Source organism: Clarias gariepinus, chromosome 18 (genome assembly GCF_024256425.1).
Source record: "Clarias gariepinus isolate MV-2021 ecotype Netherlands chromosome 18, CGAR_prim_01v2, whole genome shotgun sequence".
NCBI classification, from domain to species: domain Eukaryota; kingdom Metazoa; phylum Chordata; class Actinopteri; order Siluriformes; family Clariidae; genus Clarias; species Clarias gariepinus.
Genome location: NC_071117.1, coordinates 8289803 through 8305000, shown reverse-complemented (window position 1 = coordinate 8305000; position 15198 = coordinate 8289803). Strand labels below are relative to the sequence as shown.

General features: G+C 38.9%; 3 protein-coding genes across 5 annotated transcripts in view; 2 read left to right on the top strand and 1 right to left on the bottom strand.

Annotated features, from left to right (window-relative positions):
* Positions 1–4436, bottom strand: part of slc25a23a (solute carrier family 25 member 23a) — an 11002-nt gene extending 6566 nt beyond the window's left edge. The window contains exons 1-2 of one of the 3 annotated variants that reach the window (XM_053476920.1): positions 4025–4436; positions 1–50 (exon numbers count right to left, since the gene is read on the bottom strand). The exon at positions 1–50 is cut by the window's left edge and continues 74 nt beyond it. In XM_053476920.1, coding sequence (XP_053332895.1) covers positions 1–50; positions 4025–4243 — 269 coding nt within the window. In that variant the 5' untranslated portion in view covers positions 4244–4436. Of the gene's footprint in view, positions 54–558; positions 3994–4024 lie in introns of those variants that run through there. The other 2 variants (XM_053476922.1, XM_053476921.1) reach the window with 2 other exon arrangements.
* Positions 4437–6679: 2243 nt separating this feature from the next.
* Positions 6680–8961, top strand: si:ch211-196h16.12 (regulator of G-protein signaling 5). Its single transcript, XM_053476928.1, has 5 exons — positions 6680–6788; positions 7578–7634; positions 7743–7795; positions 7957–8120; positions 8296–8961. The coding sequence occupies exons 1-5, from the start codon at positions 6745–6747 to the stop codon at positions 8461–8463; spliced, it is 486 nt and encodes a 161-aa protein (XP_053332903.1). The 5' UTR covers positions 6680–6744; the 3' UTR covers positions 8464–8961.
* Positions 8962–11278: 2317 nt separating this feature from the next.
* On the top strand, positions 11279–13321 carry c18h19orf53 (chromosome 18 C19orf53 homolog). Its single transcript, XM_053476930.1, has 3 exons — positions 11279–11432; positions 12537–12592; positions 12708–13321. Exons 1-3 carry the CDS (start codon positions 11345–11347, stop codon positions 12861–12863), a joined length of 300 nt encoding a protein of 99 aa, XP_053332905.1. The 5' UTR covers positions 11279–11344; the 3' UTR covers positions 12864–13321.
* The last annotated feature ends 1877 nt before the right edge of the window (positions 13322–15198 follow it).

Sequence of the window (15198 nt, the reverse complement as noted above, 5' to 3'; positions counted from 1 at the left end):
TCCTCGAAGTCCAGCTGTCCATCATGATTAGTGTCTCCTTCCCTCACAATCTGCTGTGGGACAGGGCAGAGAGGAGAGATAGAGGAGGAGAGGGAAGAGAACAGGAGGAGACCCGGACTGGTTAGAAATAAGTCTTACTCAATGCACAGCCAGGTCACATGACCCACCATGAAGCACATCATCACATCATGACACGTCCACTACCAGACACGGTACGGTACAGTACAGGCCTATATAAACGCTAAGGTGGCTAACGCTAATTTATATTCTGATGTTACTTCGCATTTGATTGAACTCCGTCATCATGTGCTACATCAACTCCTTCAACGATTACAGATAGACGGTTAGATAAAGTGATGTGTAGCACACAGCTAGTGGTTCACAGCTGTCACTCAAGTCAGCCACACCCCTGATTATGCATAATTTTATGGCTTAATTAATGTCATTTTAACTGATGAGTTATATGAAAAAATTATCAAATTTGACCCAAACAGTTCCTAGCTGCAGGTGTTTATTTCCTGGGCATTTTAACATGGTGCTCTATGGGAATTAACTCACTTTTGGAGCCAACTAGTGGTCATTTGAGGAACTGCATGTTTCGAGACTTCCGCATCGGACTCAATTTTTCAGAGCTGGAGGACATGCTTTCTGCAGCACTGGACAAGTTCCAAGTCCTTGACCTTTTTTCGTCCACCAAGGTCCAATGTGTGCAAATACAAGCTCCATGTTTGTGTGCATGTGTACGAGTGAGAAAGAGGGTGTGTGTGTGTGTGTGTGTGACAGACTGTGTGTGAGGTTTCAGTTTACAAGTCCCTTTCACTTAGCCCAAAACTCAGACATACTCATGTACAACACGCACACACATACACACACAACTTGTTACTAAACACCACACACATATTTCCTTATCTCTGACACTCGTTCATACAAACTGTACATGCCAGAATGTCAACAAGAACAGAGTGTTTTCTAGACCCAGCACCCATCTACTCACACTTATACTCACACACACATGAACACACACACACTTATGCCGTCTCTGCCAGTTTGTTGCTTCATAGTGACACTGCATATGAAGTCAGGAGTCATTTTGGATCCTCAGCCTACGTAGTGTGCTCTATTGGAACGTCATTTCAGCTGCTGCCCTGTGGGTTCCATCCCAAATCACGTACATCTATACTAAAAAGTAGGTCAAAATAGTAGCCTGTTATATTTGGACATTTGGGTATACATCCTAGTCATGTTAAAGGATTTTAAAGGAGAATAAATAACTCCTTCTACACACCAGGTCCCATAAGTATTTGAGACTTGGATCCAAAAACAGGACCAAGACTAAAAATCTCCTACAAAATGCACTACCATTATCTAGTATGCAGAAGGAGCAAGTGGTGACCAAGGAGGCATTTGTGGTTCCACATCCAACCGAGCGACTATTCATGATCGGATATTTGGCTTTCTACTCTCTTTGTGGCACTAAATACCTTTTACACCCATCGTGGCGATGAAGCCTGATGGATGAATCTGGGTTTGGTGGATGCCAGGAAAATACAACACACAGATCAGCCTGTGGAGTGCCGAAAAAATAAAGCATGGTGGAGAATAGATAATGAACTCGTTTATCTGTTTATCACGTTTTGGGTTTGTGTTATTGTAATGTTAATGCTAAGACAATTACATGCTTCCTAAACAGTGGCAGCTGTTGGGGGGTAGGGCATTTCCTGTTTGAGCATGACGACAATACCCCTGAGGACAAAGCGAGGTCCATTAAGACAATGATTGAGCAGTTCGGTATGAAGGACCTCTAGCAGCCTGCTCAGAGTCCTTACCTCAACCCCTCTGAACACCTCTGGAAATAAACTGGAACAACTGGCTACTCACGTGACATGAGTACCTAGAAAGATATTTCTACAAACTCCTGTAGAAATCCATTCCAAATTCCAGGGTGGAGTTTATTATAAGAACAAAGTGAGATTAAGTCCATATGAATAGCCCCTAGTTGTTGGAAGTGGGTGTCTAACATGCTCAGACAGGTCTGTCCGATAGGTTTCCACATACCTTTGGTTGCACAGCGTAAGTGCATTAGCTCTACCTGATACAAGGAAAGAGGTAGCGGCCAAATGACTTCCTGGTTCTTGTATCAGAGGTGGACAAAGTATGAAAATACGGTACTTGAGTAAAAGTAGAGCTACCCAAGGTAAAATGGCACTCAAGTAAAAGTCCTCCATTTACATTTCTACCTTCAGTACCTTTAAATTTACTCAACTGTATAAAGTTATAATAGTAATAGTCTCTCTCTCTCTGTGACCGTGCTGTGTCGTCACTGTCTGCACATCATCGTTTCCACTAATTTCAAACATAAAATCATGCATAATATCCGGCAGGTGGCGAGAACGCCACATACCACTTTGATTATGTAACATTTCTGCCGTTGGGCAGACGCCCTTATCCACAGTGACTTAGATTAGATTTTATCTCATTATACATCTAAGCAGCTGGGCGTTGGTGGATCACCCGTACTGTAGGTTTCTCGCCTGTCATGCAGAAGACAATTCCCACCCTAATGACTGAACCCAAGCCACTAAAGGCAGTGCTGGTCCCAAGCCCGGATGAAGGAGGATTGTGTCAGGAAGGGAATCCTGGGGTATCCTGTGCCAAGTTGTTGTGCGGATCGGATGGTCCGCTGTGGCAACCCCTTAATTAGGGAGCAGCTAAAAGACATACATCAATATACGAGGGCCTTGCTCTTCCTAGGGCCTCACAGGATCACCGTTTGCAACTTTGTGGTGCTAGGGTTTGAACCTGGGATTTTCCGATCAATAGTCTAATGCCATAGCCACTGATCTTACACAGATCCCTAACGCATCGTCACACCTCTGGTGACCTCTAACTAGCTAATATTAACTAATAAATCTACTCAACTAAAACACAGATGCATAAAATATGTACTTGATAGTAAATGCACTTAGTTGCCTTTCACCACTGATCTAAATTATGTAAAACATCCAACAGTTTAAAAAGTAGTCACAAATATTTTAGATGCTGTTGGTGGTTCAGTGGTAGGTTTCTCGTCTGCCATTTAGAAGGCATGGGTTCAATTCTCACCTAACGCACTAAATTAGATAAAACGAGAGGGTTGGGTCAAAAAGGGCATCCTGCGTTAAAAAAAAAAAAAAAAAAAGATGATTCCCTGTGGTGAGCCTTTGACAGGAACAGCTGAAAGAACATTTAAGCAGCTAAGTGTTAAGGGCCTTGCTCACCAGTGAAAACATGGTGGTGCTGGGGTTTGGTAGGACCTGGAATAATCCAATGCCTTATCCACTGAGCTTACTGCTGACCACCATGCCGAAATGTAGTGGAGTAGAAAGTACAGGTGTGTAAGTAAAAGGTATCAACTAATAAATCTTCTTATGTAAAGTCTAGATACGTGAAACATGTACTTACGTAAAGTAACAGAGAAACTATGTTACTTAGTTAACTTTCACCTCTGACCTGAATGATGTGAGAAATTCTAGAATAAAAAGTGGCAAAGAATGTTCTACATCCTATTGGTGGTTGAGTGGTCGGTCTGTCAATGCCCAAAGCACAGCCACTGGATGCACCTTGCTCCCAAGCCTGGTCCAAACGGGACGATTGCACAGTTGTGTGCGGATCAGATGGTCCGCTGTGACAACTCCTTGAGGGAAAGACTAACAACAAGTTCATGCATTTTGTGGAATAGAGAACTGATCTGGACTTAACTTTCAGGTTCTAATGCTACACTGACTTCCTGCTTCTACCCAGTTCCTCATATAAGTGCACATGCTTACTCTATAGTGAGGGGGGGTCATGTCCTATCTAGTGCATTTATCTAGGGAATCTAGTTCTGTCCCGCACCCACACTACAGGCCCAGGGGTAATTTTACTTCCAGGGTAGAAAGACATTTAGTGTCACGTGGTGACAATTTGATTTATTTTTGAGTTGCTGCACCACTGCTTTCACCCAGGCATATATAAGTGTGTGTGTGTGTGTGCTCGGTATCTGTACCGTCTCCGCCGATGTGCGCGAGAGCAGCCCCCGCGCCTCCAGCCCCGCCCTGAGCTCGTTAATGTCGATGCGTCCGTCCTTATTAGAGTCGAGCTGCTCGAAGATCTCGGTCCAGAGCCGCACGCGCTCGGGGTCCGTGTCCGGTTCTGGTGCGCTCTCCTGGCACCGCGCGCGCGACCACCAGCACCGCGCGGCGCCGGAGTTCCGCGGCTCGGCCATGCGCGTGCGCTGCGCTCGCTCGTGCACGGTCTGTCCGCTGCGGGTTATTTTATTATTAGAAAAAACATCGGCGCGCTCGCGTGCAGGGGGGGCACAAATTAATAAAAACCCAACTAACCCGACCTCGGGGCGTCCCTAGACCAGAATTTCCGGTTCCGTAATAGAGCCGAAGCTCACACACTCTCTCTCTCTCTCTCTCACACACACACACACACACAGCGGTGTTCTTAAACAGCTGGTTTGTTTAGCTTTACAGTTTTTTTCCCTCTCTCACACACTCCAAACCAGGAAGTAACCTAAACCAATGAAATCACACTAAAACTAGTGGGGTAACTATGGCAACCAAGCCTTGATGAAACCAAGATGGCGTCCCAAGTGTTTTTTTTATTTTATTTTTTAAAACAGGTGTTAAACAGGTAAAATAAAACACGTGAATAATCTCAAAAGTCTTACATAAACACCCCTTCAAACACCATAAAGGAGCTCAAGACACGTTAGAAATCTGTTATTATCTAACATTGGAGGTTTTGTGTGGTAAGATGTAGGAACCCATCATGTTCTACCGCTCCAACATTAACACATCATGCCTTCATGGACAGTCGCTTTGTGCACAGCAGCACTGTCAGGCTGGAACTAAGAGGTCCTAAGAGGGAAACTGTTATTCTACTGATGTTACAGAACTTTCTTAAAGTCTAAATTTATTACTGCTTGAGGAAGATCTATATATGTGATAGTCATATGGGGTGCATATATTTTTAAGCACACACATTCACACCCTACGGTTATTTTTAGAAACTGTTATTCTACAAACATTACGGTAAATTTTGGGCATCTAAGTTTACAGTAACTGCTTGGGGAAGAGCTACATACGAGGCCGTGATCGTCAGGGGGTGCATGTATTTTTGGACACACTATTTCTGGGCACACACTACAGACATTACAGTCAATTATGGGCGTCTTACTTTATATCAAATCATCGGGGGACGCATATACTTTTGGACATTAAATACAGTGTATTTGAGTCAGTAAGATAACACTCCAAAATTATCATATATTTGCAGGTAAAAACATTTTTAAATATGGGCAAATTCAACTAATATTTATGTTTGTTGTAGTCTTTTGGGCTTTGGGTCAACGGACCATCCATTTTAATGCAGCTGCCCACATACATATAAATTATACCAGGAGTTTTTGGACACTTGGTAGGGTACACACTGGACAGGGTGCCAATCGATCACAGGACACACACACTCATGCACTAGTTCACACACAATGGGTTATATCGGGACTGAAATATACAACAGACACTACACAAAATATGGGCATCTAACTTTATAACAACTGTTTCTGTGATCGTCAAGGTGCATATACTTTTGAACACACTCATTCACATATTACATGCTATTTGGGAACTGTATTGCTCCAGATATAAAAAAAAAAAAAAATTAGCATCTAACTCCATAACAACTGTTTGGGAAAGAACTATATACTGTATGAGGCTGTGACCATCACGGGTGCATATACTTTTAGACATTTAATATATTTGGGTGAGTTTGATATATACAAATAAAATATTAATTAATTTTCTGTACATTTATGAATTTATCCTGTGGAGGGTTGCGGGAGGCCTGGAGCCTATCCCAGGAGACTCTGGGTATGGGGCAGGGTGCTCACACTTACACACACTCACACTCATTCATAGTGCTAACTACTATGTCACCCAAAAATAGTGTTATTAAGATTATTTCTAGATACATATTTCAAGTTTATCGTGTTGGGAAGCATTGATCTGTCTGTAGAATAAAACAATTCAAAGCATGATGTTAGAAGCAGGTATAATAATCCCTAATTTATATATAACAATATCATAGTGGAAAATATTACATGACCTTCCCTTTCATTAGGATAAACTCATTAACATTACATTAGCTTCATTTTAAAACTAAAACAACAGCAACAAAAAACAAACATATTGTGTCACGGACCATCGTTTTTTCCCCAATACTCTTATTGGAGTATTTTATGGGTACACACACACACACACGCACACACACACACACCACCTGTTGCATCTGTCATCTTTTAAATTAGTTATATATATATTCAGTGACAGTGTCTCAGAGACAGAAGAACAGCACACACGCACACACACTCCTGTTCATAATAAACCCACATAAAACAAAAACACACACACACACACACACCTTTCATGAAAGAGCACAATCACCCCCTATTGTCCTGCTGTTAGTCCAGACCCTGGAGGAAATCATCACCAGTAATTGCATTATTGTAAGCATGGATCTGTTTGTACAGCCCTCAGGGAAACATCTCCAACACACACACACACACACACACACACACAGCACTCATATCTTCCATGTGTACGTGCTCAGTGATGGAACATGAGATAAACAGCTGTATAAGAGACAGCGGCAGGAGCAGAGAGACACACAACGTGCACAAGCTCTCATTCTGTCTAACGCTCTCTCTGATCGCCACAGATGTGTAAGGGGCTCTCCGCCCTCCCTTCATCATGCCTGGAGAAGTAAGTACTGTGGAGTGTGTGTGTGTGTGTGTGTTCTTTCCTTTTTAAGACAGTTGCTTTATTGCATTATAATAAGTTTTGGTACATTAATATTTACTCGTTCTGACTGATAAGATGGGAATGGAGGACGATTTGAAGTGTGATTTTTCTTTATATACAGTAAATGTTGTTTTTTGTCTATATTAACTTTTATTCTGTCATTTTCAGTGTCATTTTTTAACTATAGTTAATCAAACACTTGATATGAAAAAACTTGAATGCACCGAAATCTGAGTGTCCTATTAAAAAAATAATAATAATAAATAAATAAATATATAAATAAATATATAAATATATATATTTTAATTAAACTTAAAAGGTATCTATAAAAAGTTAACTATAGTTTACTTAATTTACCAATGTAAAGATCTTCAAATATCAGTATATATAATTTACTATTTTTACAATTTTAATTGAAATTCTTATTTATATTCTTTTTTATTAAATATTTTTTAAACAAGTTTACACTTTTAACAATAGTCATTGCCTCAAAGCAGCTCAATTTTTTTTAAAAAGTGAGGAAATATGTACAAATCATAATGATCAGATTGTCCATGTGAGCGACGGTGCTCGTCCATGTGAGCGACAATTGTAAGAACAGATCTCAGGGACTGATCTTTTAGGAGGCTGAATCGTTCAGTATAAACAGGAAATGTGTTCAAGTTACTATAGCACTTACTTTTGTATTTTATTGAACTTTATTATATTTTAATTTTTTTTTCTAATTTTATTAAACGCTTTGTGTTTTAGGGCGAAGGAGATGAAGGTGAAGCTAACACACCTGACTGAGAAACCACACAAACACAGGTAACACACACACACACACACACACACACACATAAGCTGCAGTGGTCAGATTACAATCAACGCTTAAATCTGATCTTTTTTTCCTCTTTATTTCTCTTTCGTTCCTAGAGCCCATGAGGAAAAAACTCCTCCTGACCTCGAGGCTCTGCTCCACAGCAAGGGTAAGAATCTTATCTCCACTTTTCTAATATTTTCGACACACAGTGATATAAATACTTTTTATTGATCCAAACGCTTCTTACTGAATTCCCTTTTTTTCCTAAACAACATACTCTCCTTTGTTCCCTGTATGTTCCCCACCCTCACTCTCTCTCTCTCTCAGCGAGTCTGCAGGCGTTCCGCTGGTTCCTGCGCTCGGAGTTCAGCGAGGAGAACCTGGCCTTCTGGCTTGCCTGTGAGGAATACAAGTCCATGCCTGAGACCAAACTGTCCTCTAAAGCCCAGAGCATCTACACTCAGTTCATCAACCCTGACGCCCCACAGGAGGTATGGAGAGAGCAAGTGCAGTAGCTCTGACCTTCATTAAAACATAGCTTTACCGCTGGTAATGTTTGGTTAATGTCTTAATGTAATTCCATTTTCCAAACAGCAGGTGGCTCTAAATCTCACACACTACTGCTTTAAAGATTCAGTGTTTAACCTGTGCCGATGTTGTTTGCAGGTGAATCTGGACAGTGAGACGCGCGAGGCGCTGACGGACAGGATGGACACGCCAAACGCCAACACGTTTGCCGAAGCTCAGCAGCGCATCTTTACCCTGATGGCCAAAGACTCTTTCCCTCGCTTCCTGCGCTCAAACTACTGCGAGCAAACAGTCAGAGGGGCGTGAACCATGACATCATACTCTCTCTTGCGTTTCTGCCATGTCCAGAAAGCTTGCAATTATAAAAGTGTGTTAATGTAGATGATAGTTTGCTTTAACTACGTCTCAAATCATATACTTTTCATTTAATAAATGATGAACGATGCAGAACCAATACTAAAATTTCTGAAATTGTGTTCTATAGGACCCTTAGAGCAAACTGATTGAGTAAATTAAGAGTGACCATTTTGACTTGTATAATAAGTACTCGTTCCTGTGGATTCTGCTTAATTCTTAATTACCGCAAAGTATTAGCATGCGACTCAAATTATTGCTAATAAAAAAAGAAGATTATACTAACTTAATAATGTACAAGTCACAGGCATTTAGTACATGGTGTGTGATTTGAGTCGTAGCCGTGTTGTAGAAGTTATCATGCATGTGTAAGTCCCTCCCTGCATTGGCATAAATGGCCTTAAAATGTAGAAAATGCTGCAGAGGAATAAATATATTCATGAAACTGAACATTTTATGTGGATTTGTTCATGTATTCACATGTTTCACAGATACACACGCACAATACAAACACTCTTCATACACTGAGGTTATTTATCTTAGCTAATCCAATTTTATAAAAAAAAAAAAAAAAAAAAAATTCTGAAGGAAATCCACACGAACATGGGGAGTACATTTGTAACACTACACAAGCCCGAGCCCAAACCCGTCAGACTGAAGATGAGAAAAAGCAACACTAAGGCAACACTAACCGATTCTTAAATAGAGTAGCTGCAGACATATAAGTGGACTATGAAAAACAAACAATAAAATGAAATAAAATAAAATTTAAATAAAACAAACAAGCCTACCCTCACTGCATAAAATAAGCAAAAAAACAACAACAATGAAACAATAAATGAATAATAACGAAAAAATAATTCCAAAAAAAAAAAAACAGGGAAAAGAGTATGAACTCACACTGTTTTAAATGCCAAAGAGTATAAATAGGTCTTGAGGTGAGATTTATAAAATAGCAAAAGTACAGGCCTTTCTGATGTACAAGGGCAGCTCATTCCATAATTACTGAAAATACGATCACCCCTGACTCTTCAAACTGGATTTAGGAACTGTGAGTTAAAGCTAATCACCAGACCTGAGCGACTGTCCTGGAGTGTATGGCTTTAAAAGGTCAGAAATAACAGGTGATGCTAAATTATTCAGAGCTTTGTAGGTTCTTAACAAAATCTTAAACATTTTCAAGATTTTGAGCATCAGGCTATTGAGGGGAATTGGAACATGCAAACGATCTCAACACTTTCTTTAATAGACTTGATGTCCCTATGTCTCACACTTCCCCCAGCTTCAGCCTCAATCCACACTTTACTACTCCCATGCCCTCACTACACAGAAAACAGTCACTTCTTTTGCACTCCCCTTAATCCACATCTCAGTAGAACAGGTCAAACATGGCCTGAGCAAGTTCAGCCCTACAAAAGCTTTAGGTCTGAATAAGATCAATTCTAGAGTCCTGAAATCTTGTGCTCCCCAACTCTGTGGTGTCATCACAGTCTTTATTTCCTTTATTTCCCTTATTTCCTCACAAAGTCCTGTTGGGCATTTGCCTACTATAAGTAGCGTAGAGTGCTAATTAATATTTCCTCTTTCGAACATAAATGCACACATAAATGCACTCATTCATGTTGTTCCCCCACTCATGTTGCCATTGTTATTTTGTTCCCCTGTGACAATATACAGTAATTTGATATTTACCTCTACATGTACTTTTTTTGGTTGCTTCTTTCACAAGCTCGTCTGCTCACTAATTTCCCCAGATACCCGAATGGGCTGAAAACCACAGGAAAGAGACATTTCTTTTCTGTGTCTAATTGTTCTTGAGTTAGCTAAAAAGATAAATACCAGTGAAAAGACATTCTGTACTTCCTAATAACAGATCCCAATAGCAGTAAGTAAAGTGAAAATAACAAAGGCCCAGGAATAGACCATTGAGGAACACCACATCATGGCTGAACCTCTAGATAAACAAGAAAGTTTTACAAATTTCCCAAATCACATTTATTTCATTAATTTAATATTATATAATATTGGTTTTTTTGCATAACTCATACAATAGAATCTAAAATGCTCCTCCCAGGGGATTTATACGATCGCCACCAAAACACCACCAACCAAGCCCAATATGATCTCAAGACATTGAGGATGCTAAATTGTAAATGGATTTGTGATATCTCAAACAATGCCCTAAACGTATGCAAAAATTTGCTAATAACTTCCTGAGTGACATCACAATGATAGCATTATACCATGATGCTTTTTTCTGGCATCAGGGGCTTTTTGGAGGTGTTAACATGTTCAAAAAGCACACAGTTTGTGTAATAATGGATCCAAATGGAAGTAAAGTGAAAATAACAAGGGCCCAAAAATAGAGCCTTGAGGGACACCACATCATTGCTGCACTTCTGAATAAGCAAGAAAATTTTAAATCATATTTCTTTCTCTTTTTATATCATACTATATATTAATTATGTATTTACAGTAGATTAAAATGGACTGAGGTAACTGTCACCAAGGAACCTTATCTTTTCTAAAGAGCCTAATGTTTGGACTGTGAGCCAAAACCCACTAAATAATGTATGAATTAATTGTAATAATTGACGATTTTCCTCACATTTTTAACCACTTTTTTAAACTAGTTGTGTCGGATTTTAAACACTTTTTTGTGCGTTTTCCGGTCTGAATGACGCACTTCCGTGTAGTTTTCATCCACACTAATACTAGCGTGCTCAGCAGTATGCAGCGCGCGGGCCCTGGTAACCCTTAGCAACGCTGTGTACGTCCGTACTACGTAGCGCGGTAGTACGCAGGGCTCCGTCATTCACACTGTGGAGTCGCTATGGCGCAGGGGAAACAGAAGTTTAAAGCACAGCGGCCCGGCGGAGCGAAAAAACAACAAAACAAACCGAAAGGACCGAAGAAAGGAGGTGAGGGTTTGGCGTGACCCGTCACAGGGTTAATTTAATATTATATAAGGGTTTAAATACACTTCTGCTGTATGTGCTAAGCTAACCAGGCCGCCATATTGGAGCGCGTGCCAGTCCAAACATTGCAGTTTACTGCTGCTGATGTTTTTGTTTTTAATGACACTTAATTTATTATTTTAAAGGGTATCTTGCAGAATTATAGATAATAAATACAATAAAAAAACGAAGACGTATAAAAAGTACAGTTTATTTTTATACTTGTTTATTTACTTTTTTTTTAAATAAATAATAACACTATAACGTAAAAAAATAAATCCTTTACGGATTTGTATAAATGTAAATTCTTTATAGCTTTACTGTTTTTAAATAAATGATAATTTCTGTATTAAATTCTTGTAAGCCTAAATTTTTCTTTTATTTTTTTGTTTATAAAATAAAATACAAAAGTATCATGATAACTATTATATTTGCTTGGCTGGATTTTTATAATTAATTTATTTAATCTTTATTTTAAATACTACTACTAATAATAATAATGATAATAAAAATCAATATTACCCCCCCCCAAAAAAAATCTAAAATTAAATACAATTAAGTAATACATTACTCTGCAAAAACCTATAATAAATCCCAGTAAACAGTATTTATTACTATATTACTAGTATCAGTTTTTTTATACAGAATATAGATTAAGTTTTACTGAGCGCCCTGCAGAACCACACACAGTTCTCCTGAGGACTTTACCTGTTGTACCTGCTGCTTTTTGGTGTGAAGATCCCGTCAACTTCCATTTAGTCGTTTTGTCGAAAAAGTGGTTACTTATAGAATGTGCTGCTTTCTTTTCTGGTGTACAAATATTTTTCTAAAACTTTTCTAAAAGAATTTTCTGGTTTGTTTGAAAATCAGAAACATTTTTGAACTGACTTAATCATAGAGTCCTAAAATTAATTTTAAAATATCTATAACAATGTATGTAGTAAAAAAAAAAAAAACTCCCACACAGGCTGTCTAAGACTTTTACACAGTACTAGTATTATAATAATAATAAAAAACTGGTGTGTGGTCTGATTTGTATTAAATGTTAAACTTTGTGTGTTTCTACAGGTCGGATCATCGCCCCGAAAAAAGCAGCGATAGTCCAACAACAGAAACTTAAAAAGGCAAGTTTCTTAAAATAATGTGTGTCAGAATTTATGGTGCAAGAAAAGAAGAGTGAGTTAGAAGAATAAAAGTAAGTGTAACTGTGTGTATGTGTGTGTGTGCTGTCTGCGTTAGGGTCTGGAGGTGGCCATCAGAAATAAGATTGAACATGAGGTGACTCAGAAGGCCAGCAGCTCCTTACACAAGAGGCTGAGTGTCCTGAAGACCCCTCAGGGTAAAGGAGGAGCAGCAGGAAGCAGCAAAACCACCACCACTGCACCCTCCAAATAACTGCCCCTAGCCCAGAAACTAAATCCTGCGTCTGGGTGTCATTCACTTCATGACCACTAGGTGGTGACAGAGCCTACATCATAGTTTGGCAAAAGAAAAATGCACAAAAAATGAAGTCACACATTTGACTGTGTAGAAAATGTCTCATATTAGCTGTTATTTTTTTTAGATAAAAATATTTATCAGTAACTATTATTAGTAAATATTATTAGCATAACTAATATTAGCAGTACGTTCACAGGACTGTATGTATCAGGTGTAAGTGGATAAAAAGCTCCTTCACAGATCTTTGTTGCTTTATTTTTTTTAATAGTACATTCCTAGGAATGATAAAACCTTCTTTGTTTTAACTTTACCTGTATAATCTTCACTTTGCTGTCAGTTCATATGGCTACAAAAATAGTTAATGAAATCATCCAGAGCTTTTATTAATAAAAAATAAATACAGAAAACATCAACCATTTACAACTTGGGTTTATTTAAAGTGACTTTTTCATTAAAAAAACAAAAACAAACATCGAGCATGCCATCAGATTTTTCCCGTCAGTCCTATGGATGTCTCTCAGACACACACACACACACACACACAAGGCTGTAAGTCGGTCAGAGGAGAAGTAGTCTTTGATGGAAAATCAAAAGTAGGCACTTTTGATCGAGACAGTGCTGTGGTTAAAAACTACTGAGTGTTCTCTTCGCTCCGTTCTGTTTTTTCTTAATGCTGTGAACATCGGAGGTGAAAAAATACAGATCTGTGCATTCAGATGCACTAAAAACATTTCTCCCACCATCTGTCTGTTTCCAGTTCATGTTTTATTAGTGTGTTTTCTTGTTGTTTATCAGAGGATGACGGTTGATATATTTGTATATAAAATGTGCTCAAAGTTTAATATGAAAGCAATAAATAAAAACATTAGCTACTAGCTGCATGTCTCTCTCCTGATGGGTGAAACTAAAGTCATAAGGACAGGAGTCACACCTCCTTACCATAATAAATACTCAACACCCTGATGTAACTGCGAATTAATGGCTTGATGAGTTCCCAGAGCAGCATTTATAAAAACATGGAACTGTGTTTGTGAACAGCTGCATTCCAGAAGAAAGAGAAGAGAGCTTTCGAGGCAGATCATTTGTGCATGCTTAAGATAAAGCTGCCTTATTTATAAAGCCTTCTCAAATTACATAACTTTACCGGACGATCTTACGTATTTCGTGTTGGTGGAGGAGGTGTCTGTGTTAACGCAGGTGGCGTGAAGCTCAAAACTTAAGGAAAGCATTAAACCTACTGCGCTGATATAGATGTTTAGCAGGAGTCTGTATCTAGCGACTGCGCAACTTCACATGTGCACAGCTCTTGTTGTCAGACAAGTAAACAATACGCCATATCTTTTAACATTACTTCTACCTCGATTTACCTCGGTAAGGGTCCAAAATAGTCTACTCCTACGTTAGTGAACGGTGGGTGATCTGGTGTTATTCTATCACGTGGCAGTTCTGACATTTAGGGACGATGAAGATTTCAGCAGTTATAAAGTACCGGATTTGCTGTACATCTATAACGAAACTAATGATCTTTAAAGCAGAGAGTGCTAAAATTTATGACTCATTCTGAGACTGAAGGCTGATGCATGCACACGTTGGTTTCTTGGTTAAAAAAACAAAAAAACTGCCTGGTATTACAGCTTGCCTCTAAAATCGAACAAAATAAGTATTACTGTGTAGGGAAGGGAATAACCAGTGGACCAGACAATACGTTAGCATCACGGTACCTCGGTGCCGATTAAATTTTCACTGCGGTTCTCCAAATATTAAGATTTTATAAATATCATGATTCTATACAGACTTAGCAAATAATTTACTCCTGCAACACACGACGCTGTGCTGCCTGCCAATGTATGAACAGTTTAGTGCAGTTTAGTTCCCCCTGCTGGATTATAGTGGAACTGCAACATATTAACAACGAGAACCATAATGAATAAAAAGCTTAGTGCATGACCCCTGCAGGATTATTGAGGAACTGCAACATTTTAAGCTACCTCCAACGTGAACATACTGTATATAAATTAAATATAATTTTTAAAAAATCCATTGCCACACAAAATGAATCATGATACCAAACCGAACCGATTTCTTTTCCGCGTCTCTACTAAGGTATGCAGTGGTTTTTACACAGGAGCTTCATGAGTGACGTAGAGAAGAATCTGGGTCTTGGTATAAAAATACTGAAAGGGTACTTAATGACATTTTCAAAAGCCTTTCTGAATAAACATGCTCGTGTCTCTCATAACCCTTTCTTATTATAATGTTGTAAATATTATTATTTTATATATATAAAAAA

Coding starts and splice junctions, on each gene's coding strand:
- c18h19orf53 (XM_053476930.1), top strand. CDS start 11,345: ATGGCGCAGGGGAAACAGAAGTTTAAAGCACAGCGGCCCGGCGGAGCG. Junction 11,433..12,536: donor GAAAGGACCGAAGAAAGGAG/GTGAGGGTTTGG, acceptor GTGTTTCTACAG/GTCGGATCATCGCCCCGAAA. Junction 12,593..12,707: donor AACAACAGAAACTTAAAAAG/GCAAGTTTCTTA, acceptor TGTCTGCGTTAG/GGTCTGGAGGTGGCCATCAG.
- si:ch211-196h16.12 (XM_053476928.1), top strand. CDS start 6,745: ATGTGTAAGGGGCTCTCCGCCCTCCCTTCATCATGCCTGGAGAA. Junction 7,635..7,742: donor GAGAAACCACACAAACACAG/GTAACACACACA, acceptor TTTCGTTCCTAG/AGCCCATGAGGAAAAAACTC. Junction 8,121..8,295: donor ACCCTGACGCCCCACAGGAG/GTATGGAGAGAG, acceptor TGTTGTTTGCAG/GTGAATCTGGACAGTGAGAC.